Source organism: Aythya ferina (genome assembly GCF_964211825.1).
Source record: "Aythya ferina genome assembly, contig: HAP1_SCAFFOLD_42, whole genome shotgun sequence".
Classification (NCBI taxonomy): domain Eukaryota; kingdom Metazoa; phylum Chordata; class Aves; order Anseriformes; family Anatidae; genus Aythya; species Aythya ferina.
The window spans coordinates 34,092-60,473 of record NW_028181459.1 but is presented as its reverse complement, the minus strand read 5'-3'; the positions used below and the strand labels follow the sequence as shown (position 1 = coordinate 60,473).

The following is a 26,382-nucleotide window of genomic DNA, read 5'->3' as shown; positions in this document are numbered from 1 at the left end:
GGCGGGGCTTAAGGGGGTGTGGGCGGGGCTTGGGGCGGGGCTTAGGGCAGGGGGCGGGGCTCACTTGATGGTGATCTGGGGGCGCTCGCCCCCCTCGGCTTTCAGCCCCATCAGGATCTCCAGGATGGTCTGGGACCAGTAGCTGCGGTAGGAGAGCAGCCCCAGGTCCGACAGCGGCTTCTCGGGGGTCCCGGTCTTCCCCTCCACCTTGGACAGCTCGTAGCCTGCAAGGGGGGGACACAGCGGGGGGGTTTGGGGCCCCTCCGTGAAGTTTTGGGGGCCCCCGACCCAGTTTGGGGGGTCCTCGGTCAGCTTCTGAGGTTCCTTGGTGAACTTTCGGGGGTCCTCGGTCAACTTTTGGGGTCCCTCGGTGACCTTTTGGGGATCCCCATCAACTTTTGGGGGTCCTCAGTCAACTTTTGAGGTCCCTTGGTGACCTTTTGGGGATCCCCATCAACTTTTGGGGGTCCTCAGTCAACTTTTGGGGTCCCTTGGTGACCTTTTGGGGATCCCCATCAACTTTTGGGGGTCCTCAGTCAACTTTTGGGGTCCCTTGGTGACCTTTTGGGGGTCCTCAGTCAACTGTTGGGGTCCCTTGGTGACCTTTTGGGGATCCCCATCAACTTTTGGGGGTCCTCAGTCAACTTTTGGAGTCCCTTGGTGAATTTTTGGGGGTCCTCGGTCAACTTTTGGGATCCCCATCAACGTTTGGGGGTCCTCAGTCAACTTTTGGGGTCCCTTGGTGACCTTTTGGGTATCCCCATCAACTTTTGGGGGTCCTCAGTCAACTTTTGGGGTCCCTTGGTGAACTTTTGGGGGTCTTCAGTCAACTCTGAGGGTCCCTTGGTGAATTTTTGAGGGTCCCCTATCAATTTCTGAGGGTCCTCAGTCAACTTTTGGGGTCCCTTGGTGACCTTTTGGGTATCCCCATCAACTTTTGGGGGTCCTCAGTCAACTTTTGGGGTCCCTTGGTGACCTTTTGGGGGTACCCAGTCAACTTTTGGGGATCCCCATCAACTTTTGGGGGTCCTCAGTCAACTTTTGGGGTCCCTTGGCAAACTTTTGGGGTCCCTTGGTGAACTTTTGGGGGTCCTCAGTCAACTCTGAGGGTCCCTTGGTGAATTTTTGAGGGTCCCCTATCAATTTTTGGGGGTCCTCAGTCAACTTCTGGGGTCCTTTGGTGACCTTCTGGGGGTCCCCCGTCAACTTTGAGTGTCCCTCATTCAAGTTTTGGGGGTCCACAGTCAACTTTTGGGATCCCTTGGTGAACTTTTGAGGGTCCCCTTCAACTTTGAGGGTCCCTTGGTGAACATTTGGGGGTCCCCTTCCACTTTTGGGGGTCCTCAGTCAAGTTTTGGGGTCCCTTAGTGAAGTTCTGAGATCCTTCAGTGAAGTCTTAGGGGTCCTTGGCCCAGTTTTGGGGTCCCCAGCCAAGCTTTGGGGGTACCTAGTCAAGTTTTGGGGTCCCTTAGCAAAGTTGTAGGGTCCTTCACTGAAGTTTTGGGGTTCCTCAAACAAGTTTTGGGGGGCCCTGGTGGAGTTTTGGTACCCTTCAGTGTGTTTTTGGGTTCCCTTGGTGGAGTTTTGGGGTCCCTCAGTGTGTTTGGGGGGTCTCCTGATAGAGCTTTGGGGTCTCTTAATGGAGTTTTTGGGGTCCCTTGATGGAATTTTGGGATCCTTCAATAAATTTTGGGGGGTTCTTCTGGAATTTGGAGCCCCTTGACACATTTTTTTGGGGTCCCTCCCTACGATTCTCGAACTCTCAGTGGACTTTGGGTGTTCCTTGTATTTTTTTGGGGGGTTCCCTCAGTGGACTTCTTGGTTCGCTCTCGGAATTCTGGAGCTCCTTGATGGATTTTTGGGGTCCCACAGTGGGATCTGAGTTTTTTTAGGTTCCCTTTTGGGGCCTCAACATCCTTTTGCCACCCCTTGGTGGATTTTTGGGGCCCTTCGATGTATTTTCAGAGTCCCTTAAAGGAATTCTCCTCTCCCCATGAGAGCTTTTGGGATCCCTCAGTGGATTTCTGCCATCTGGGGGTAGATTTTTGTGGCGCCCTATAGGATTTTTCCCCCCCCCTGTTTTTTTTGGAGGTGCCGGGGAGGGGTTTTGGGGTGCCGGGGGGGTGCTCACTGAACTCGATGAGCAGCTTGCCGTAGCCGCGGCGCTGGTACGGTGGCAGGGTGAGGATGCAGGCCACGTTGTAATCCTCCGTCGACTCCTTCTCCTGCACCCACACATCAGGGGGGACCCCCAAATCCTCCTCAGCACCCCGAACCCCTCCCTGGGTCCCCCAAACCCACCTTCTTCCCCTGCTGCCCTCACCCCCAAAACCCTCTGCTGACCCCACAGATCCTTCCTGCCTCCCAGGAGCCCCCCTAAAATCCTTTTATGAACCCCAAAACCCCTCCTGTCCCCCAGGAACCCCCCTAAAACCCTCTTATGAACCCCAAAACCCCTCCTTCCCCGGCAGGGCTCCCTCTGATTTTCACCCAGACACCCACAGCAACCCCCAGGAGCCCCCCGAGACCCTTCCCTAAACACCACGTCCTCTCCTCTCCCCCAGCGACCCCATAAACCCCACTCCTTCTCCCCAGAACCTCCCCAAAGCCCCTTCCCCAGACCCCAAACTTCTCTTTTAGCCCCCCCAGGCACCCCCAGAGCCCCTCAGACCCCCAGGAACCCCCCCGAGACCCTTCCCTAGACACCCACGTTCTCCCATCTCCCCCCGTGACCCCCATTAACCCCCCCAAAGCCCCTTCCCCAGACCCCAAACTCCTCTTTTAGCCTCCCCAGAGCCCCTCGGGACCCTTCCTCACTCCACGACTGCCACCCAAGAACCCCCCAAGCCCCCCCAGGAGCCCCCAAAACCCCTCCCTAAGCCCCCCAGGAACCCCAAAACCCCTCCCTAAGCCCCCCAGGAACCCCAAAACCCCTCCCTAAGCCCCCCAGGAACCCCAAAACCCCTCCCTAAGCCCCCCAGGAACCACAAAACCCTTTATGAAGCCCCCCACAACCTCCCCCCCCCCTTTTTTTTTTTTTTTTTTTTTGACCCCCCCAGACCTTGGAGAAGTAGCCGACGATGTGGAAGCCCTTGCAGTCGTACTCGGTCATGACATAGAAGAGGAAGGGGTCGGTGTCGTAGTAAAGGGTTTTGTGGTCTAGGAAGCACTTGGCCAGCAGGCACAGGTTCTGCGAGTAGCTCTGGGGGGAGAAATGGGGGGGGTCAGCGGGATTTCAGCCCCCCCAGACCCCAAAAAAAACCCTCCAAGCCCCTCCCCTTTGATTTTTACTTTGTTCTTGCGGCCGTCGATCTCGAAGAAGGAGATGGTGCCCTTGCGGTAAATCTCGTTGCCCGGGGGGTGCCGCAGGTCGCATTTGGTCTGGGAGGGGGGGCAAAAAAAGGGTAAGGGGGGGGAGGGGGAAATGGGGTAAATGGGATTTGGGGGAGTGGATGGAGGGGATTATGGCCAGGATGGGGTCAAAAGTGGCAAGGAGGGGGCTACAAATGGTGCTCTGGGGGCGCAGATTTGCTCCTGGAGGGGGTAAAAAGTATTGGGGGGGGGGGGGGGCAGGGGGCAGATTGTCCCTGGAGGTCCTGGATTTGCCCCTGGGGGTGGCAACGTTACCTTCGGGGGGGGCTGATGCTGTCCACGGGGGTCCTGGGTCTGTCCTGGGGGGGTTCAGTGATGCCCCAGGGGACCCCATTTCACCCAGAGGGTCTCAGATCCCCCCCCTGGGGGGGGGGGCAGGGGGGCAGCATTACCCCAGGGGGGTGCAGTGTTACCCCAGAGGGGGGCTGATGCTGCCCACGGGGGACCCAGGGGTTTGGTGATGCCCCTGGGGGACCCCATCGCGCCCCGGGGATCCCAGATTTTACCCCCTGGGGGGGCAATTTTACCCCCTGGGGGGGGGGGCCTTGTTACCCCCGGGAGAGGGTTGTTACCAGGTGTCGCTGGAGGCAGCGGAGGCTGTGGCCGTATTTGAGGCAGAACTCGCAGAGGTAGAGGACGGGCAGCGCCGTCAGCTCCTGCGGGTAGGGCGAGAAGTACCAGGGCTTGAGGCGGTGGCGGCCCAGCTCGATGCACTCGATGTTCTTCATCCGCGTCACGATGTCGTCGTGGCTGCGGTCCGACACCAGGCTGCCCGTCATGCGCGGCGCCGACGGCGCGCCGTCCGAGGAGTCCTGCGAGTCCTAGGGAGGGGGGCAGCCAGGGGTGAGGCCCACCCCCAGTTCCAGAAGCCCCTGTCTTTATTTTCCTGCGTTTTAGGCGTTTTTGCGTTGCTTTTGCCTCAGTTTCCCCATGTCGAGGCTTTTTTTGTGTTGCTTTTGCCTCAGTTTCCCCATTTTGAGGCCTTTTCCCCTCATTTTTGCATTGCTTTTGCCTCAGTTTCCCCATTTTGAGGCCTTTTCCCCTCATTTTTGTGTTGCTTTTGCCTCGGTTTCCCCATTTTGAGGCCTTTTCCCCTCACTTTTGCGTTGCTTTTGCCTCAGTTTCCCCATGTCGAGGCTTTTTTACATTGCTTTTGCTACAGTTTCCCCATTTTGAGGCCTTTTCCACTCATTTTTGCATTGCTTTTGCCTCAGTTTCCCCATTTTGAGGCCTTTTCCCCTCATTTTTGTGTTGCTTTTGCCTCGGTTTCCCCATTTTGAGGCCTTTTCCCCTCATTTTTGCATTGCTTTTGCCTCGGTTTCCCCATTTCAAGGCTTTCTCCCTCATTTTTCCCTTGTTTTTGCCTCAGTTTCCCCATTTCAAGGCCTCATCCCCTCATTTTCATGTTGCTTCTGCCTCAGTTTCTCCATTTTGAGGCTTTTTTTCCCTCATTTTTTCCCTGTTTTGGCCTCAGTTTCTTGTTTCAAAGTTTTTTTCCCCATGTTTTCTTCCTGCTTTTGCCTAAGTTTCCTCATGTCAAGGCTTTTCCCCCTCATTTTCATGTTCTTTTGCCTCAGTTTCCCCGTTTTGAGGCTTTCTCCCTCATTTTTCCCTTGTTTTTGCCTCAGTTTCCCCATTTCGAGGCCTCATTCCCTCATTTTCGCATTGCTTCTGCCTCACTTTCTCTGTTTTGAGGCTTTTTTCTCTCATTGTTTCCCTGCTTTAGCCTCAGTTTCCCTATTTTGAGGCATTTTCTCCTGTTTTTGCCTCAGTTTGCACATTTCGAGGCATTTTCCCCTCATTTTTGCGTTGCTTTTGCCTCAGTTCCCCATTTCAAGGCTTTCTCCCTCATTTTTCCCTTGCTTTTGCCTCAGCTTCCCCATTTTGAGGCCTCATCCCCTCATTTTTGCATTGCTTCTGCCTCACTTTCTCCGCTTTGAGGCTTTTTTCTCTCATTTTTTTCCATGCTTCTCTCTCAGTTTCACTATTTTAAGGCATTTTCTCCTGTTTTTGCCTCAGTTTCCCCATTTCAAGGCCTTTTCCCCTCATTTTCGCGTTGCTTCTGCCTCAGTTTCCCAATTTCAAGGCTTTTTTCCCCATGTTTTCTTCCTGCTTTTGCTTCAGCTTCTCCATTTCAAGGCTTTCTCCCTCATTTTTGCCTTGTTTTTGCCTCAGTTTCCCCATTTCAAGGCTTTTTTCCCTCATTTTTTCCCTGCTTTTGCTTCAGTTTCCCCATCTGAAGGCTTCTTCCCCTCATTTTCTTCCTGCCTTTGCCTCAGTTTCCCCATTTCGAGGCTTCTTTTCCCCTCATTATTGCCTTGTTTTTGGCTGAGTTTCCCCATTTCCCCCTTCCTCCCTCCCTCCCACCCCCCGTCATGCCTCAATTTCCCCATTTCAGCCCCAATTTCTGCCTCAGTTTCCCCCCCCGGCCCCCACCTCGTCGGTGCCCAGGCAGGCCGACTTCCTCTTGCGCCCCGGCTGGGCGGCCACGGCGCGGCGTGCGGAGCCGTTCTGTAATGGGACCCCCCCAAAAAACACCATGAGACCCCCCCCAAAAACACCGTGAGATCCCCCAAAACATAGTGAGACCCCCCCCACATCTGGAGACCCCTCTCCCATATCCAGAGGATCCCCCCCATAATCATAGGACCCCCCACCCCAACGCACCACAGGACCCTCACCCTAACCAGAGACCCCCTCCCCTAAATGCCATGCCCCCCCCCCATAACCAGAGACCCCCCCATAACCATAGGACCCCCCCCATAACTGGAGACCCCCCCACGAGCACCACAGGAACCCCCCAAAACCAGAGACCCCCCCCCAGGGACCCCCCTGACCTCTGATCCCTCCCAAAACTTCCCCCCCCAGAACCCCCCCCCCCAAGGGCCATGGACCCCCCCCAGTAACCCCAAAAATCCAGGACCCACCCCCCCCAGAAGCTCCCAGTTGAGTCACTGGGAGAACGCAGGCAGGGTTACTGGGAAGACTGGGTGGGGACTATAGGGGTGTTAATGGGGTTTTATTGGGATTACTGGGCAGCTACTGGTTTTACTGGGAGGTGCTGGTGAAGAACTGGATGGGTACTGCTGTGTGGTGGCTGTGTTAATGGGGTTTTACTGGGTTTACTGGTTTTACTGGGGTATACTGGTGAAAAAATGAAGGGGTACTGCTGTGTGGTAGCTGTGTTAATAGGGTTTTAGTGGGTCTACTGGGCAGCCACTGGTTTTACTGGGGTATACTGGTAAAGAACTGGATGGGTATTGCTGTGTAGTGGCTGTGTTAACGGAGTTTTACTGGGTTTACTGGTTTTGCTGGGGGGTACTGGTGAAGACTGTGTGGGTACTGCTGTATGGTAGTGGTGTTAATAAGGTTTTACTGGGTTTACTGGGGCATACTGGTGAAGACTGGGTGGGTACTGCTGCATGGTAGCAGTGTTAATAGGGTTTTACTGGGTTTACTGGGCAGCTACTGGTTTTACTCGGTGATACTGGGGTCAAGAAGGTGTTACTGGGAGGGTGATGCCGAACTCTTACTGGTTATACTGGGAAATAACCAGTTTTAATGGGTAATTAATGAATTTCAGAGTGGATGGGGGCTTTACGGGCAGAAACTGGGAAGTTACTGGGGTGTTACTGGGAAGCTACTGGCGTTACCAGGAAGTTACTGGGCAGTTACTGGTGTTACTGGGAAATCACCAGGCGGCCCCGATGAAAATAAAGGTTTACGGAGGAGGTGTCGGTGGTGCTAAGCCGCTACTGGTGTTACTGGGAGCGTTACTGGGGGGTTGCTGGTGTTACTGGGGGGCTTACTGGTGTTACTGGGGGGTTACTGGTGTTACTGGGCTCACCTGGGGGAAGACGGAGGCCTGCGAGGTCTCGGTGGCGGCGGGGACGGGGGTGGCCGGGGACACCACTTCCACCTTACGCTTCTGTGGGGACAGCAGCTCCCAGTCCCTCCCAGTCCCTCCCAGTCCCTCCCAGTCCCTCCCAGTCCCTCCCAGTCCCTCCCAGTCCCTCCCAGTCCCTCCCAGTCCCGGGGACCAGTAAGCAGTGCTTTGGGGCTTCTGCCCCCATCCTGGTCCCCAATCCCGCCCCAGTGCTCCCAGTATCACCCCAGCAGCCCCGCCCAGTGGTCCCAGTATGGTCCCAGCCCCGGGGCGTGGGGACGCTCTGGGGGACGCCCGGTAATGGGGTTGGGGACGCCTGGGGGGGGTGGGGGGAGCTATGGGGACAGGAATGAACCCAAAAGGGGATGGGGACCCCTTGGGGACAGGGACAGGACCCCAATGGGGGCGGGGACAACCCCAAAAGGGGACAGGGACCCAAAAGGGGCCAGGAACAACCCCAAAAGGGGCCAGGGACCCGTTGGGGACAGAAATGATCCCAAAAGGGGACGGGGACCCCTTGGGGACCCCCTGCAAACAAAATCCCATGGGACTAAAAAAAAAAAAAAAACCAAAAAACCCCAAACCCCACTGGGGACCCGCTGGGGACACGGGGCCACCTCGCCACGATTTGGGGTGCCGGGGGGGGGGGGGGGGGGGGGCAACAAACCCGCTGGGGAGGGAGCCCGGGGGCCATGCAGCGCTGTGGGGCCGGCTTTTGGGGTCGCTTTTTGGGGGGCTGTTTTTGGGATTGTTTGGTGGGGTTTTTTTTTGGTTTTTTTTTGTTTTTTTTGGGGTGATTTTTGGGGGGGGCCGTTTTTGGGGTCGCTCGGGGCCGGGGTTACCGTGGGGCGCTGGGCGCCGGGCGGGGGGGCCGGGGGGGGCTCGGCCGCGTTCTCCTGGGGCAGGTGGAAGCGGAGGGTGAGGGGCACCGGCCCCGACCCCAAACCCGGTGGCCCCGGTGGCCCCGGCAGGCTCTTCCCGCTGGCGGGGGCCGCCGGCAGCTCCAGGCTCTTCCTCTGCGCCGGGAGGAAGAGGAGGCATTTAGGGGGGGGGGGGGGACGTGGGGACACGGGGCCGTGGGGTTGTCCCCCCCCCACGTGGCTTTGGGGACAAAAGGGCCGGCCCCCTCCCCGGTTTCCCGGGGTGCCGAATCGACCCCAAAAGGCTCCCGGGGTCCCCAGCGGGTTCCTCCCCCCCCCCCCCCTTTTTTCCCTTCCCTCCCTCCCCTCCCAACCCCATGGGTCCCCCCGGGATGTCCCCGAGGGCCCCAAAAGGTTTTGGGGTGGCCCCGACGGCTTTTTGGGGTGGGTCCCCTGTGGGGTTTGGGGCTGGTCCCTGCGGGTTTGGGGGGGGGGTCCCCTGGCTCTGGGGGGTCCCCGACAGCACCCGGTGGCCCCCGCTGGATGTGGAGGGGGTCCCCAAGGGGTCTGGGGGTCCCCAACGGGTTTGGGGACGAGCCCCCCGATGGCTCTGGGTGTCCCCGTGGGGTTGGGGGCTGTCCCCCTTTGGGGGCTGTCCCCCTGACCCCGGTGTCCCCTTGTCCCTGCTGTCCCTTTTTGGGGTCTTTCTATGCCCGGCACGTCCCTTGTCCCCACAGTGTCCCCTGCCAGCCCCCATGGGGCCGTGCTCTGTCCCCATACTGTCCCCATTAACCCCACAAGGCCCCATTCTTTGGCCCTGCGGTGTCCCCTGTCCCCAGAGCACCTTCTGGGGTCATCCCCTGTCCCCACCGACCCCACAAGCGACCGCCCCTCATCCCCGTAGCGTCCCCTTGTCCCCACCACCCCCTATGGGGCCACCCCTCATCCTCGGGGTGTCCTCTGCCCCCCCCCCAAGCCCCCATGTCCTTATAATGTCCCCCCTCCCCATTATCCCCTATGGGGTCACCCCCTGTCCCCATAGCATCCCCTATCCTCATTACCCACCCTGTAGGGGCCACGTCCCGTCCCGGCCACCCCCCCCAGCGTCCCCACTGATGTCCCCACTGATGTCCCCTCACCGGGTCGCGCTCGGGGGAGTCGGGCCGGGAGCCGGGCAGCCCGTTTTTGGTGGGGGTCTTGGCCTCTTTGCGGGGTCCCTGCACCCGCTGCAGGTCCAGGCGCTCGGGGGTCACCCATTCGTCCAGGCGCTTGTTGACTTTGGGGGGGGGGGGGACGGAGGGGACACAGCTGGGGTGACATCGGGGTCCCCTCTGTGCCCCCCCTCCCCTCCCTGTGACCCCACTCACAGTCGATGTAGTGCACGTAGAAGAGGCGCCGCCCGCTGATGTCCTTCACGCTCAGGATCTCGGCCAGCGCTTTTTTTTGGGGGGGGGGGGGGGCAGAGGTGTGACGTCACGCCCCCTCGAGTGACGTCACACCCCCTCCGGTGACGTCACACCCCCTCGAGTGACGTCACGCCCCCTCGAGTGACGTCACGCCCCTCTATGATGTCAGCCCCCCCCCCCCCCCCCCCGGTGATCCCAAGGCTTTGCCCCCCCGCTGTGCCCTCCCCCCCCCCCCATGAGTCCCACCCCACCTCCAGGCCACGCCCACTCCCTCCAGGCCACGCCCCATTCCCCCAAGCCCCGCCCCTCCCCACCTCCACGCCCTGCCCCTTCCCACCCCCCTCCTTCTCCCTCCAGGCCCCGCCCCAGCCACGCCCGCTCCGCCCAAGTCCCGCCCATTGCCTCAAAGCCCCGCCCACTCCTTCCAAGCCCCGCCCACCCCCTCCAAGCCCCTCCTTCCCCAGCACCCCCCTCCCTCCAGGGCCCAACTCTGCTCCTCTCTAAGCCCCGCCCACTCCACCAAGCCCCGCCCACCCCCTTCCAAGCCCCGCCCACCCCCTCCAAGCCCCTCCTTCCCCAGCCCTCCCCTTCCAGGGCCGGGCCTTGCCCCTTTCCCCCCGGCCCCTCCCCTCGCATCCCGCTCCTCCCCAGACCCCGCCCACTCCGTCAAGCCCCGCCCACTCCCGTTAAGCCCCGCCCCGCTCACGCCACTCGTCCTCGTTGTCCTGGTTGCGGCGCAGCACGGGCAGGCGGCAGCCCTCCGACACCTCGGCCTAAAGGGGCCGCCGTTACCGGGGGGGGGGAGCCCCGGGACTCCCCCGAGACCCCCCCGGGACCCTTCCCCGGTTCCCCCCCCCTCCCCGCCCCTTCCCGGCACCCCCCGCGCGCCGCTCACCGCCTCCGCCATCTCCCGGCCGCCGCTTCCGGGTGTCGGCCGCCGCTTCCGGCCTTCTGGCGGAAAAAGCCCCGCCCCTTCCGGTTAGGGAAGAGGGGGGGGGGGGAAGCGTTTCCGGGTCACGTGGGGGCGGCGCCACTTCCGGGAGCGGCCGCGCGGCACCGGCGGCGGCGGCGGCGGCGGCGCCGCGATCGCGTCCGGCCCCGCCCCGCCCCGCCCCGGCCCCCCCCTCCCCTCCCCCCCCCTTCCCGGCCGTCGCCATGGAGACCGGTGAGCCCCCGGGGGGGGGGGAGGGGGGAGTGCCCCGGGACGCGTGACGTCACGGGCGGGAAGGAGGGGAACCCCAGTGACGTCACGGGGGGGGGGTGGGGGCGTCATCAGGGAGGTTCCGGGGTTAATTGGGGCGGTTTGGGGCGGGTTTGGGGCATAATCAGTAGGCTCCAGGTTTGGGGGGGGGGTTTGGGGTGAAATCAGGCTGTTGCGGGGTTAACGGGATATTTGGGGGCCTTGTCAGGAGGCTGCAGGGTTAACGGGGGGGGCTTGGGGGTAGTTTTTGGGGCGTAATCAGTAGGTTTTGGGGTTAACGGGGGCGATTTGGGCATATTGGGGTTGTCATTTGTAGGTTCCAGGGTTAACAGAGGGGTTTGGGGTGGTTTTGGGGTGAAATCAGGCTGTTGCAGGATTAACGGGATATTTGGGGGCGTTGTCAGGAGGCTGCAGGGTTAACGGGGGGGGCTTGGGGGTAGCTTTTGGGGTGTAATCAGTAGGTTTTGGGGTTAACGGGGGCAATTTGGGCATATTGGGGTTGTCGTTAGTAGGTTCCAGGGTTAACAGAGGGGTTTGGGGTGGTTTTGGGGTGAAATCAGGCTGTTGCGGGGTTAACGGGATATTTGGGGGCCTTGTCAGGAGGCTCCAGGGTTAACGGGGGGGGCTTGGGGGTAGTTTTTGGGGTGAAATCAGTAGGTTTTGGGGTTAACGGGGGCGATTTGGGCATATTGGGGTTGTCGTTAGTAGGTTCCAGGGTTAACAGGGGTTTGGGGGTAGTTTTAGGGTGTCGTCAGTAGGTTCTAGGGTTAACAGGGGGATTTGGGAGTAGTTTTGGGGGCATAATCAGTAGGTTTTGGGGTTAACGGGGGCGATTTGGGCATATTGGGGTTGTCATTTGTAGGTTCCAGGGTTAACAGAGGGGTTTGGGGTGGTTTTGGGGTGAAATCAGGCTGTTGCGGGATTAACGGGGTATTTGGGGGCCTTGTCAGGAGGCTGCAGGGTTAACGGGCGGGGCTTGTGGGTAGTTTTTGGGGCATAATCAGTAGGTTTTGGGGTTAACGGGGGCGATTTGGGCATATTGGGGTTGTCGTCAGTAGGTTCCAGGGTTAACAGAGGGGTTTGGGGGTGGTTTTGGGGTGTCATCGGTAGGTTCTAGGGTTAACAGAGGGGTATGGGGTGTTTTTAGGGTGTCGTCAGTAGGTTCCAGGGTTAACAGATTTGGGAGTAGTTTTTGGGGCGTAATCAGTAGGTTTTGGGGTTAACGGGGGCAATTTGGGCATATTGGGGTTGTCATTTGTAGGTTCCAGGGTTAACAGAGGGGTTTGGGGTGGTTTTGGGGTGAAATCAGGCTGTTGCGGGATTAACGGGGTATTTGGGGGCCTTGTCAGGAGGCTCCAGGGTTAACGGGCGGGGCTTGGGGGTAGTTTTTGGGGCGTAATCAGTAGGTTTTGGTGTTAACGGGGGCAATTTGGGCATATTGGGGTTGTCGTTAGTAGGTTCCAGGGTTAACAGAGGGGTTTGGGGTGGTTTTGGGGTGAAATCAGTAGGTTCCAGGGTTAACAGGGGGTTTGGGGGTAGTTTTAGGGTGTCGTCAGTAGGTTCTAAGGTTAACAGAGAGATTTGGGAGTAGTTTTTGGGGCGTAATCAGTAGGTTTTGGGGTTAACAGGGGCGATTTGGGCATATTGGGGTTGTCATTAGTAGGTTCCAGGGTTAACAGAGGGGTTTGGGGTGGTTTTGGGGTGAAATCAGGCTGTTGCGGGATTAACGGGATATTTGGGGGCCTTGTCAGGAGGCTGCAGGGTTAACGGGGGGGGGGGTTGGGGGTAGTTTTTGGGGCATAATCAGTAGGTTTTGGGGTTACCAGGGGCAGTTTGGGCATATTGGGGTTGTCACCAGTAGGTTCCAGGGTTAATAGGGGATTGGGGGTAGTTTTAGGGTGTCGTCAGTAGGTTCCAGGGTTAACAGAGGGATTTGGGAGTAGTTTTTGGGGCATAATCAGTAGGTTTTGGGGTTAACGGGGGCGATTTGGGCATATTGGGGTTGTCCTCAGTAGGGTCCAGGGTTAACAGAGGGGCTTGGGGTGGTTTTGGGGTGAAATCAGTAGGTTCCAGGGTTAACAGGGGTTTGGGGGTAGTTTTAGGGTGTTGTCAGTAGGTTCTAGGGTTAACAGAGGGATTTGGGAGTAGTTTTTGGGGCGTAATCAGTAGGTTTTAGGGTTAACGGGGGCAATTTGGGCAGATTGGGGTTGTCATTTGTAGGTTCCAGGGTTAACAGAGGGGTCTGGGGTGGTTTTGGGGTGAAATCAGTAGGTTCCAGGGTTAACAGGGGTTTGGGGGTACTTTTTGGGGTTTAATCAGTAGGTTTTGTGGTTAACGGGCGATTTGGGCATACTGGGGTTGTCATTAGTAGGTTCCAGGGTTAACAGGGGGGTTTGGGGTTGTTTTAGGGTGTCGTCAGTAGGTTCTAGGGTTAACAGATTTGGGCGTAGTTTTTGGGGCGTAATCAGTAGGTTTTGGGGTTAACGGGGGCAATTTGGGCATATTGGGGTTGCCCTCAGTAGGGTCCAGGGTAATCGCGACCGTAAGGGGGTTTTTGGGGTGGGGGGGGGGGCCTCATCCAATTGGGGGCGCAGGATTTGGGGCCCCCGCCTCACGAACCCCCTCCCCCTTCCCCCCCCAGATCTGCCGTTCTTCCTGCAGCCGGACTGGGGCCAGCAGGGTGAGCTGGGGGGGGGCTGGGGGGGGATTTGGGGTGGGGGGGGGGTCTTAGGGGTTTGGGGGGGGTCCTGGGGGGGTGTCCCAGGGGTTTGGGGGGGTCCTAGAGGGGAAGGAGGGGGCTTTGGGGGGGGTCTCTGGAGGAATTGGGGTCCTTGGGGGGGATTTGGGGGGGGGAATTGAGGTCCCTGGAGGGGGGGGGGGGGTTGGGGAGGGGTCCTTGGGGGGGGGTGCAAATATTGGGGTCCTTTTGGGGGGGTCTCTGGAAGGGGGGGGGAGAAATTGGGGTTTTGGGGGGGAATTGGGGGGGGGGTGGGGAAATTGGGGTCCCCGTGAGGGGAGGGGGCTTGGGGGGTGTTTGGGGGGGGAAATTTGGGGTCCCAGGAGAAATTGGGGTCCCTGGGGGGGTCTCAAGGTGGGGGGGGGGGAGGATTGGGGACCCTGGTGGGGGGGGGTATTGGGAGGGAGGGGTCTGGGGGGGGGATTTTTGGGGGGACCCTGCTTGGGTTTGGGGCTCTCTGGGGGGAATCGGGGGGGCCTGGTTGGGCTTGGGGGTCCCTGAGGGATTTGGGGGGGGTCTCTAGGGTTTGGGGGGGGGTCTCTAGGGTTTGGGGGGGGGGTCCCGGGGGTGACCCGTTGCCCCCCGCCCCCCGGGCAGAGGTGGGGGGGGGCGCCCCCTCGGTGGAGATCCTGGAGCAGCCGAAGCAGCGCGGGATGCGCTTCCGCTACAAGTGCGAGGGGCGCTCGGCCGGCAGCATCCCCGGGGAGCACAGCACCGACAGCACCCGCACCCACCCCACCATCCGCGTGAGTCGCCAGTAGAAACCAGTAGAAACCAGTAGAAACCAGTAGAAACCAGTAGAAACCAGTATAAGCCAGTATAGGCCGTGAGGAGCTGGGAATTCCCCCCGATCCCACCCCAGTGTCCCCCTTGTGGCCCTATCCCCCGGAAGCACAGCACCTGCATACACCCCACCATCCGCGTGAGTCGCCAGTAGAAACCAGTAGAAACCAGTAGAAACCAGTATAAACCAGTATAAACCAGTACAGGCCGCTAGGAGCTGGGAACATCCTCCTGATCCCACCCCAGTGTCCCCCCCTGGGGTCCTGTCCCCGGGGAGCACAGCACTGACAGCACCCGCACCCACCCCACCATCCGCGTGAGTCGCCAGTAGAAACCAGTATAAACCAGTATAAACCAGTACAGGCCGTTAGGAGCTGGGAATCCCCCCCTGATCCCACCCCAGTGTCCCCTCCGGGGTCCTGTCCCCGGGGAGCACAGCACCGACAGCACCCGCACCCACCCCACCATCCGCGTGAGTCGCCAGTACAAACCAGTAGAAACCAGTATAAACCAGTACAAACCAGTAGAAACCAGTACAGGCTGTTAGGAGCTGGGAATCCCCCCCTGATCCCACCCCAGTGTCCCCCCCGGGGTCCTGTCCCCGGGGAGCACAGCACCGACAGCACCCGCACCCACCCCACCATCCGCGTGAGTCGCCAGTAGAAACCAGTAGAAACCAGTACAAACCAGTATAAACCAGTACAAACCAGTATAGGCCATTAGGAGCTGGGAACATCCTCCTGATCCCACCCCAGTGTCCCCCTTGTGGCCCTATCCCCCGGAAGCACAGCACCCGCACCCACCCCACCATCCGCGTGAGTCACCAGTAGAAACCAGTATAAACCAGTATAAACCAGTATAGGCCATTAGGAGCTGGGAACATCCTCCTGATCCCACCCCAGTGTCCCCCCCGGGGTCCTGTCCCCGGGGAGCACAGCACTGACAGCACCCGCACCCACCCCACCATCCGCGTGAGTCGCCAGTAGAAACCAGTACAAACCAGTACAAACCAGTACAGGCTGTTAGGAGCTGGGAATCCCCCCCTGATCCCACCCCAGTGTCCCCCTTGTGGCCCTATCCCCCAGAAGCACAGCACCTGCATACACCCCACCATCCGCGGGAGTCACCAGTACAGACCAGTAGAAACCAGTAAAGATCAGTAAAAACCCATACAGACCAATATAAACCAGTACACACCAGTGTAAACCAGTACAGACCACTAGGTGTTGGAAACCCACTCCGGTGTCCCCCCTGTGGTCCTGCTCCTGGGGGCACAGCACCCCCCCCCCCCCCCCAGTGAGTCACCAGTATAGACCAGTATAGACTGTTAGGCACTGGGAACACTCCAGTCCAACCCAGTAACGTCCCAGATACCCCCAGTACACCCCAGTAGCCCTATAGAGGCTTCCAGTACATCCCAGTAAACTCCCAGAGCTTCCTACTAACCCCCCAGAGCCCCCCATTAACTCCCCAGTACACCCCAGTAGCCCCCCAGAGGCTCCCAGTACACCCCAGTAACCTCCCAGAGCCTCTGGGTACATCCCAGTTATCTCCCAGTATACTCCAATAGCCCCCCAGTCCACCCCAATACCCCCCCAGTAACCCCCAATACACCCCAGTAACACCCCAGTGCTCTCCCAGTAATTCTCCAGTACTTCCCAGTACTCCCCAGTAACCTCCCAGTACACCCCCAGAGCCCTCACTCCGCCCCAGTAGCCACCCAGTAACCCTCCAATCCATCCGAACAGCCCCCCAGTAGCCTCCCAGTACACCCCAATAGCCCCCCAGTCCACCCCAATACCTCCCCCGTAACCCTGAATACACCCCAGTAACCCCCCAGTGCCCCCCCAGTAACCTCCCAGTACACCCTAGTAACCTCCCAGAGCCTCCAATCCACACCAGTACCCCCAGTAACCTTCCAGTACACCCCCAGAGCCCCCCAGAGCTCCCAATCCACACCAGCAGCCCCCCAGTAACCCCCCAATCCATCCCAATAGCTCCCCAGTGCCCCCAGTAACCTCCCAGTACACTCCAATAGTTCCCCAGTCCACCCCAATACACACCAGTCACCCCCCAATGCCCTCACAGTAACTCCCCAGTACACCCCCAGAGCCCCCAGTCCACTCCAGTAACCCTCCAGTAACCGCCCAGTACCCACCGATACCCCCCAGCACCCTCCAGTAAACCCCCAGTACCTCCCAGTAACCACCCAGTAAACTCCAGTAACCGCCCAGAGCCCCCAGTCCACCCCAATAGCCCCCCAGGAAGCCCCCAATCCACCCCAATAGCCCCCAGTAACCTCCCAGTCCACCCCAATAAACCCCCACTCCACCCCAGTACCCCTCAGTAACCCCCAACACACCCCAGTGACCCCCCAATGCCCTCCCAGTATCCCCCAGTAACCTCCCAGTACACCCCCAGAGCCCCCAGCCTACCCCAATAGCTCCCCAGTAACCCCCCGATCCCCCCCAGCAACCCCCTAGCACCCCCCAGACCCCCTCCAACACACCCCAGTCCCTCCCAGTCCCTCCCAGTACCCCCCCCAACGTGTGTCCCCCCCCCCCAGGTGAACAACTACCGGGGCCCGGGCCGCGTGCGGGTGTCGCTGGTGACCAAGGACCCCCCCCACCGCCCCCACCCCCACGAGCTGGTGGGGCGCGACTGCCACGACGGCTTCTACGAGGCCGAGCTGGCCCCCGAGCGCAGCGTCCACAGGTAAGGGGGGCCATGGGACCCCCCCCCAAAAAATGGGAACCCCCCCCAAACCGGGGACCCCCCCCTAAAACGGGGAATCCACCCCCGAACGAGGGGACCCCCCCCAAACCCATCTCTGTTGGGTTTGGGGGGGGTCTGGGGGTCTTTAGTTTTTTTTGGGGGGGGACTTGGGGGGGAGTGGGGGATCTAAAGGGGGTGGGTAATGTTTTTTTTGGGGGGGGAATGGGGTTTTTTTGGGGAAAAATGGGGTTGGGGGGGGTGTGCCTCAGGATTTGGGGGGGGTCTGGGGTTTGGGGGGGCTACAGGTAAGGGCTGATGGGGAGATCTGGGGGGTGTCAAGGTGATTTGGGGGGGTTTGGGGGGTCTCCAGGGTTCTGTGGGGGTCCCAGGGGTCTGCGGGATTCTTGGGGTTTGGTGGGGGTCCCAATTTTTCGGGGAGGTCCCAATTTTGGGGGGAGGCACGGAAAATGGGAGGGTCCCAGGGGGTCTTGGAGGAGTTTCAGGGTCCTGAAGGGATCCCTGAGGGGTATTTTTAGGGGGGGGGTTCTGGGGTCTTGGGGATGTCCCAGGGGGGATGGGGAGTCCCTGGGGATTTGGGGGGGGGTCCTAAAATTTGGGGAGAGGGGTCTGGGGGGGGTCGTGCTGAGCCCCCGGGCAGTTTCCAGAACCTGGGCATCCAGTGCGTGAAGAAACGAGAGCTGGAGGCAGCCCTGGCCGAGCGCATCCGCACCAACAACAACCCCTTCAACGGTACTGGGAGCACTGGGAGGCACTGGGGGGCACTGGGGGTTACTGGGCAGGGGGTTGGTGGGGAGCTGGGGGTGGCTGGGGTGGCCTGGGGTGCATCAGGGGCCACTGGGAAGCACTGGGAGGCATACTGGGGGTTACTGGGAGGGGTTCTGAGGGTACTGGAGATTACTGGGAGGTTACTGGGAGGTGTTGGGGGCTACTGGGAAGCACTGGGAGGTATACTGGGGGTTACTGGGAGGGGTTCTGAGGGTACTGGAGATTACTGGGAGGTTACTGGGCGGCATTTGGGGGCTACTGGGAAGCAATGGGAGCTATACTGGGGGTTACTGGTAAGGGTGCTGACAGTTCCAGGAGGCTTTGGGGGTTACTGGGAAGCACTGGGAGCTATACTGGGGGTTAATGGGAGGTTACTGGGAGGCATTGGGGGCTACTGGGAAGCACTGGGAGCTATACTGGGGGTTACTGGTAAGGGTGCTGACAGTTCCAGGAGGCTTTGGGGGTTACTGGGAAGCACTGGGAGCTATACTAAGGGTTACTGGGGAGGTGCTGAGGGTATTGGGAGTTACTTGGAGGTTACTGGGAGGGATCAGTAGGAGCACTGGGAGCTTACTGGGAGCAGTGGGAGGTTACTGAGAACCGCAGGAGCTTACTGGGAGCTTACTGGAAGCCCTGAGAGGTTACTGGGAGCACTGGGAGGGCTCAGCCAGCAGCCAGGGGGACAGTGGCAGGGGTGACTGGTGGTTACTGGTGGTGACTGGTTCTTACTGGTGCGCGGCAGTGCCGGCGGAGGAGCGCGGTGGCGAGTATGACCTGAGCGCGGTGCGGCTCTGCTTCCAGGTGTGGGTGCACGGCCCAGGGGGGCTGCACCCGCTGCCCCCCGTCCTCTCCCAGCCCATCTACGATAACCGTGAGTCCCGCGCTGAAAACACGCCAAAAACATGCAAAAACATGCCAAAAACATACAAAACCATGCCAAAAACATATAAAACCATGCCAAAAATATGCAAAAAGCATGCAAAAACATGCAAAAGTATGCTGCAAATATGCAAAAACACTAAAAAACACACACAAAATAGGCCCAAAACAGGCCAAGACACATCAAAACATGCCAAAACACGCCAAAAAAAGCCAAAACATGGCAAAATCATGTTAGGTCATGCCAAGAACATGCTAAAATACATGAAAATTTTGGTGAGACACTGAAACATGCCCAAAGCATGCCTAAAACATGAGAAACATGACAAAAACTTGTTAGGTCATGCTAAGATCATACTAAAATACAAGAAAATTCTGCTGAGATACTGAAACATGCAGAAAACATGCCTAAAACATGACAAAATGTGACAAAAACATGTTTGGTCATGCCAAGAACATAATAAAATACATGACAATTTTGGTGAGACACTGAAACATGCAGAAAACATGCCTAAAGCATGACAAAACATGACAAAATCATGTTAGGTCACGCTAAGAACATACTAAAATGCATGGAAATTCTGCTGAGACGTTAAAACATGCCAAAACATGCCACCAAAAAACATGCTGTCATGCCAAGAACATACTAATGACCATGAAAGTTTTGCTGAGATGTTAAAATACGTCAAAAACGCACCAAAATCATGCCCAAAATATGCTAAAACACACCAAGAGCACACTAGGTCATGTCTAGAACATGTTCAAACACATCAAAATGTCGTTGAGACACTAAAACATGCTAAATGCATGATAAAAACATGCTACATCATGACAGAAGTATGTTAGGATCTGTGAAGGTTTTGCTGTGACACCAAAAGATGCAAAAAACACGCTAAAAATGTGGAATCGTACAAAGAACATACTAAAATCTGTGAGGACTTCACTGAGATGCTAAAACATGCCAAGAACATGCTAAGTCATGGAAAAAAAAACATGTTAAGACATGGGAAAACGTTGCTGAGACGCTGAAACATGCCAAAAACATGCTAAAAGCGTGTCAGAGCATGCCAAAAACATCTTAAAATCTTTCACATTTTTGTTGGGAGACGAAAACATGCCAAAAACATGCTAAAACAGACCAAAACTTGCTAAAGCCATGCGAGGCTTCACATGTGATTCCATGTGACCCCCATGCCACCCTGCATGACCCCATATTACCCTGTATGACCCCATGTGACTCTGTGTGACCCTATATGACCCCATGTGATCTCATAACACCCCGTATGACCCCGTGTGACCCTGTGTGACCCCATATTACCCTATATGACCCCACGTGACCCTATATGACCCCATGTGACTCTGTATGACCCTATATGACCCCATGGGACCCTGTGTGATCCCATAACACCCTATATGACCCCATGTGACTCTGTATGACCCTATATGACCCCATGGGACCCTGTGTGACCCCGTAACACCCTATATGACCCCATGTGACCTTGTATGACCCTGTATAACCCCATGTGACCCTGTGTGACCCCATATCACCCCATGTGCCCTATATGACCCTGTGTGACCCCGTATCATATGACTCCGTGTGACCTTGTATGACCCCATGTGACCCTATATGACCTTGTATGACCCCATGTGACCCTGTGTGACCCCATATCACCCTGTATGACCCCATGTGACCCTATATCACCCTATATGACCCCTGTGTGATCCCGTATCACCCTATATGACCCCATGTGACCCCGTGTGCCCCCCACGCCACCCTGCGTGACCCCATATCACCCTATAACCCCCACGCTACCCTCTCTGGCCCCATATCACCCCGCACAACCCCACACGTCCTGGTGTCGCCCCATACAAGTCCGTATGACCCCATGTGACCCCGTGTGACCCTGTGTGACCCCGTGTCACCTAATGTCACCCCAAACCCTCCTCCTGTCCCCAGGTGCCCCCAGCACGGCCGAGCTGCGCATCTGCCGGGTGAACCGCAACTCGGGGAGCTGCCAGGGGGGCGATGAGATCTTCCTGCTCTGTGACAAGGTCCAGAAAGGTCGGTATGACCCCCCTCCCCCCCCCAAAAAAAAAAAGCCAAAAACCCTAAAAAAAGAGCACACCCCAAACTAAAATAAAACTCCAAGGTTTTCCACAGAAAAGCCCCCAAAACCCTAAAAATAAAACTCCACCCCCCCCAAAGAAAAGCCCAAAGCAACCAAAAAGAAACCAAACCCGTAAAAGAAAAACACAAAACCCTAAAACAGACCCCAAAAGCCTAAAAACAAAACCCCCAAACAAACCAAAATCATCCCACTCCCAAAAAAAAAAACATAAAGAGAAACCCTTAAAAAAAAACACCAAAAGAAACCCAAAATCCTAAAAGAAAACCCCCAAGCCCTAAAAACAAAACCCTCAACTTCTCCCTAAAAAAAAAACTCCTCCCAAATAACCCAAAACACTAGAAGAAAACCCCGAAACTTACAAAAATATATTAAAAATATAAAAAATATCCCTGAAAACACCAAAACCCTATGAGAAAATCCAAGAACCATAAAAACAAGACCCCCTATGCTCCCCCCCCAAAAAAAATAAATAACCCAAAACCCTCAAAGAAAACCCCCAAACTTACAAAAATATATTTAAAAAAAATAAAAATATCCCTGAAAACCCCAAACTTTATAAGAAAATCCAAGAACCCTAAGAACAAGACCCCTGGCCCTCCTCCCCCTCAAAAAAAAAAAAATCAAAAACCCCAAAACTTACAAAAATAAAGAAAATATTGAAAAAAAAAAAAATCCCCTGAAAATCCCAAAACCCTGTAAGAAAACCCAAAACCCTAAAAACAATACCCCCAAATCCCCCCTAAAAAAAAAACAACCCCCCCCAAAAGACCCCAAAACCCTCAAAATCCCAAAACTTAAAAAAATAAAGAAAATATAATTAAAAACAAAAAAACATAAAATATAAAAATGTATATGTATAAAAAAATAAAAACACCAAAACCCTATGAGAAAACCCCAAACCCTAAAAATAATACCCCTAAATTCCTGCTAAAAAAAAAAAATACCCCAAAACCCTCAAAATCCCAAAACTTAAAAAAATAAAGAAGATATAATTTAAATATATATATATAAATTTATATATATAAAAAAATAAAAATACCAAAACTCTAGAAGAAAACCCCAAACCCTAAAAATAATACCCCCGAATCCCTGCTAAAAAAATAAATAAATAAAAATAAAATAAATAAATAAAAAAAACGAAATACCCCCAAACCCTCAAAGAAAACCCCCAAACTTCCAAAACCACCTATTAAAAAAAAAAAAAACACACTAAAAACCCCAACCCCGCCCCGAAACCCCCCCCCAAACCCTCTAACGACCCCAAAAAAACCCCGCTCTCTCCCCCCCCCGGCAGAGGACATCGAGGTGCTGTTCCGCGCCGAGGGCTGGGAGGCCAAGGGCAGCTTCGCGGCAGCCGACGTGCACCGGCAGGTGGCCATCGTCTTCCGCACGCCGCCCTTCCGCGAGCGCGCCCTGCGCCAGCCCGTCACCGTGCGCATGCAGCTGCAGCGCCCCTCCGACCGCCAGCGCTCCCCCCCCCTCGACTTCCGCTACCTCCCGCACCAGGGTACGGACACCCCCCCCTACACCCCCCGCCGCGGCCCCCGGACCCTCCGCGCTCCCTGCGCCCGCCCCGTGCCCGCCCGACACGCTATAGGCGTCCTGCGGCGTATATTCAGCCTACGTCCTATATCCACCCTACATCCACCCTACATCCCATACCCATCCTACACCCTATACCCACTCTACACTCAATAACCAGTCTACACTCTGTACCTATCCTACACCCTATACCCACTCTACACCCTATACCCACCCTACATCCTATACCCATCCTACACCCTGCACCCTATACCCACCCTACGTCCTATATCCACCCTATGCTCTATACCCATCCTACATCCTATACTCACTCTACATTCTATACCCACTCTACATCCTATACCCACCCTACACCCTATACCCATCCTACACCCTATACCCACTCTACATCCTATACCCACCCTACATCCTATACCCACCCTACATCCTATACCCATCCTACATCCCATACCCATCCTACACCCTATACCCACCCTACACCCTATACGCACCCTACATCCTATACTCATCCTACACCCTATACCCACTCTACACCCTATACCCACTCTACATCCTATACCCACCCTACATCCTATACCCATCCTATACCCTGCACCCTATACCCACCCTACATCATATATCAGTCCTACACTCTATAACCATACTACACCCTACACCCTATACCCACCCTACATCCTATATCCACCCTATACTCTATACTCACCCTACACTCTATACCCATCCTACACCCTATACCCAGCCTACACGCTATATCTACCGTACACCTATACTCATCCTACACCCTATACCCATCCTACACCCTATACCCACCCTACGTCCTATATCCACCCTACACTCTATACCCATCCTACACCCTACACCCTATGCCCATCCTACGCACAATATTCCCCCTATGTCCTATATCTACCCTATACTCCATACCCATACTACACCCTACACCCAACCTACATCCCATACCCATCCTACACCCTATACCCACTCTACATCCTATATCCAACCTGCACCCTATACCCACCCTACGTCCTATATCCACCCTACACTCTATACACATCCTACACCCTACACCCTACACCCATCCTACGCCCCATATCCGCCCTATGTCCTATATCTACCCTATACTCTATACCCATCCTACACCCTACACCCAACCTACATCCCATACCCATCCTACACCCTATACCCACTCTACATCCTATACCCACCCTACATCCTATACCCATCCTACACCCTGCACCCTATACCCACCCTACATCCTATATCCGTCCTACACTCTATAACCATACCCATCCTACACCCTATACGCACCCTACATCCTATATCCACCCTGTACTCTGTACCCACCCTACACTCCGTACCCATCCTACACCCTATACCCAGCCTACATGCTATATCTACCGTACACCTATACTCATCCTACACCCTATACCCATCCTACACCCTATACCCACCCTACGTCCTATATCCACCCTACACTCTATACCCATCCTACACCCTACACCCTATACCCATCTTACACCCTATACCCACCCTACGTCCTATATCCACCCTACACTCTATACCCATCCTACACCCTACACCCTACGCCCATCCCATGCCCCATATCCACCCTATGTCCTATATCTACCCTATACTCTATACCCATCCTACACCCTACACACTATACTCACTCTGTACCCTACACTCATCCTACATCCTATACCCACTCTACATCCTACAGCCACTCTATACTCACTCTACGCCCACCCTACACCCACCCTACACCCTATATCAATCTTTCACACACCCTACACCCACCCTACACCCACTCTACACCCATCCTACACACTATACCTACCCTATACCCACCCTATACCCTCCCTACTTCCTATACCCACCCTACAACCACCCTACTCCCTATACCCACCCTACACCCACCCTACACCCCATAGCCCACCCCAACCCAACAGCGCGGTCGCCAGTGGGGGCGTCGGGTGGGATTTAAGGGTTTGGTGACGCGGTTGTGGTGTTTGGTGGCCCCAAAGTTGTTATGGGGTCCCAAAAAGGGTCCTCAAGGTGGTGGTGGTGGCCCCAACATGGTTATGGGGTCCCCAGTGTGGTTATGGGGTCTTCAACCCAACCCTGATGTCCCCAAGGGGTCCCCAAAATGGTTATGGGGTCCCCAAGATAGTTATGGGGTCTTTAACCCAACCCTGATGTCCCCAAGGGGTCCCCAATGTGGTTATGGGGTCCCCAAGCAGTCCCCAATGTGGTTATGGGATTCCCATGCGGTCTCCAGCCCTTTGGAGACCCCCCTGCCCCTCTCTTGGTCTTACTGGTCTGACTGGGACTTACTGGGGGAGCAACTGGTGGTTACTGGGAGCGTCACTGGCCCGCTTGGGGTCACTGATACATTTGGGGTCATGGACGCCTTGGGGGTCACCGGGATTTCGGGGGTCACCAGGGCTTGTTGGGGGAGGTCTAGGGGGTCGTGGGGACGGGGACTGGTTCTTACTGGGATGTACTGGTGGGGACTGGGCGCAGGGGACCTGCAGTGCATCGAGGAGAAGCGCAAGCGCACGCGGGAGACGTTCCGCGCCTTCGTCCAGCGGGCGCCGCTGCCAGGTTGTGGGGTCCCAGGGGGGATAATTTATGGGGTGGGGGGGTCCCACAGCCCTTTATGGGGTCCCTGGGGGGAAATTGGGGTGTTGGGGGGGGGGGCAAATCTGGGTCCCTCCCCCACCGGGGGGGGGATTTGGGGTGTGAAGGGGGGGATTTGGGGTGCTGAGGGGGTGTTGGAGGTGGTGGGGGGGTAATGGGGTTTTTTGGGGGGTTGGGGTGTCAAGGGGGTTATTGGGGTTACTTTATGGGGTATTTGTGGTGTTGGGGGGTTATTTGGGGTCCTGGGGTCATTTGGGGGTCCTGGGGGGAATTTGGGGTCCTGGGGGGTGTTTTGGGGTTCCTTAGGGGGTGTTTGGGGTCCTGGGGGGGTCCTGGGGGTGTTTTGGGGTTACTGGGGGGGGATTTGGGGTCCTGACACTGTTGCTGACACCCCTTCTGTCCCCCCCCCCAGGCCTGGAGCCCTCGGAGCCGCGGCCCCCCCGGCGCATCGCCGTGCCCTCCCGGCCCCCCCAGGCCCCCCAGCCCCCCCCCAGCAGCATGGGTGAGTTTGGGGGCAGGGGGGGCACTGAGGGGGGGGGGGGGGTTAATGGGGTTTGGGGGCAGCAATGGGGGGGGCTGGGGGTGGAAACGGGGGGGCTGGGGGGCCAAGTGAGGGGGTTTAATGGGGAGGGGGGGCAAAAGGGGGGGGCTGGGGGTGGATATGGGGTGGGGGGGTAAATAGGGAGGGGAAAGGGGGGGGCTGGGGGTGGAAATGGGAGCCTTGGGGGGGCCAAGGATTGCGGGGGGGGTCAAAAAGACATGGGGGGGGCACATCCGAGCCCCCCCCCCACACTTATTGCCCCCCCCCCTTGCCCCCCCAGCTCTCCCCCCGCTGGGGGCCTCCCCTGCCCCCCTCTTCCCTTTTGGGGTGCCCCCCCCCGCCGCAGCCCCGGAGCCCCTGGCCGAGGCCCTGCTGCAGCTGCAGTTCGACGAGGGGGGGCCGGGCCCCCCCCCCCGCCGCCGGCCCCGAAACGGGGGGCGGCCCCGATCCCGGGGGGGCGCCCCCCCCTCTGGATTTAGGGGCGCTGCTGGACGACCCCCCCTTCGACACCATCGACGCCGCCGAGCTCCAGCGCCTGCTGGGCCCCCCCGAGCCCCCCCCAGCCACCGCCTCCGCCGCCGGGGGGGGGTTCGGGGAGCTCCCCCCCCTCCCGGCTGCTTTTGGGGACCCCCCCCCCTCCGTCGGGGGGGGGTGCCCCCCCCCCCCCGCCATGCTGCTGTCCTACCCCGAAGCCATCACCCGGCTGGTGCAGAGCCAGCCCCCCCCCACCCCCCCCGGGGGGGCTCCCCCCTCGGATCTGCCCCCCCCCCCGGATTTGGGGGGCCCCCCCCCGCCCGCCGAGGACTCGCTGCCCTCCCTGGGGGACCTGGACTTCAGCGCCTTCCTCAGCCAGTTCCCTTCCACCTAACTGGGAGGCACTGGGAGGGACTGGGAGGGCCGGGGAGGGG

The 26,382-nt window shown here is 57.5% G+C and overlaps 2 protein-coding genes across 3 annotated transcripts in view; one reads left to right on the top strand and one right to left on the bottom strand.

The window, feature by feature from the left end:
- Window positions 1-10,588, bottom strand: part of KAT5 (lysine acetyltransferase 5) — a 13,023-nt gene extending 2,435 nt beyond the window's left edge. The window contains exons 1-12 of one of the 2 annotated variants that reach the window (XM_084539849.1): window positions 10,420-10,588; window positions 10,231-10,297; window positions 9,486-9,554; window positions 9,258-9,394; window positions 8,101-8,274; window positions 7,220-7,300; window positions 5,809-5,883; window positions 3,945-4,193; window positions 3,292-3,381; window positions 3,062-3,202; window positions 2,132-2,225; window positions 65-224 (exon numbers count right to left, since the gene is read on the bottom strand). In XM_084539849.1, the coding sequence (XP_084395975.1) occupies window positions 65-224; window positions 2,132-2,225; window positions 3,062-3,202; window positions 3,292-3,381; window positions 3,945-4,193; window positions 5,809-5,883; window positions 7,220-7,300; window positions 8,101-8,274; window positions 9,258-9,394; window positions 9,486-9,554; window positions 10,231-10,297; window positions 10,420-10,431 (1,349 nt within the window). In that variant the 5' untranslated portion in view covers window positions 10,432-10,588. The remainder of the gene's footprint in view (window positions 1-64; window positions 225-2,131; window positions 2,226-3,061; window positions 3,203-3,291; window positions 3,382-3,944; window positions 4,194-5,808; window positions 5,884-7,219; window positions 7,301-8,100; window positions 8,275-9,257; window positions 9,395-9,485; window positions 9,555-10,230; window positions 10,298-10,419) is intronic. The other variant, XM_084539850.1, reaches the window with a different exon arrangement.
- On the top strand, window positions 10,576-26,382 carry RELA (RELA proto-oncogene, NF-kB subunit). Its single transcript, XM_084539848.1, is given in 12 exon segments — window positions 10,576-10,689; window positions 13,367-13,405; window positions 14,060-14,208; window positions 16,812-16,960; window positions 17,619-17,710; window positions 18,489-18,617; window positions 20,583-20,687; window positions 22,049-22,261; window positions 24,817-24,897; window positions 25,346-25,435; window positions 25,755-25,887; window positions 25,889-26,382. Coding segments are annotated over 12 exon segments (1,644 nt in total). The 5' UTR covers window positions 10,576-10,679; the 3' UTR covers window positions 26,343-26,382.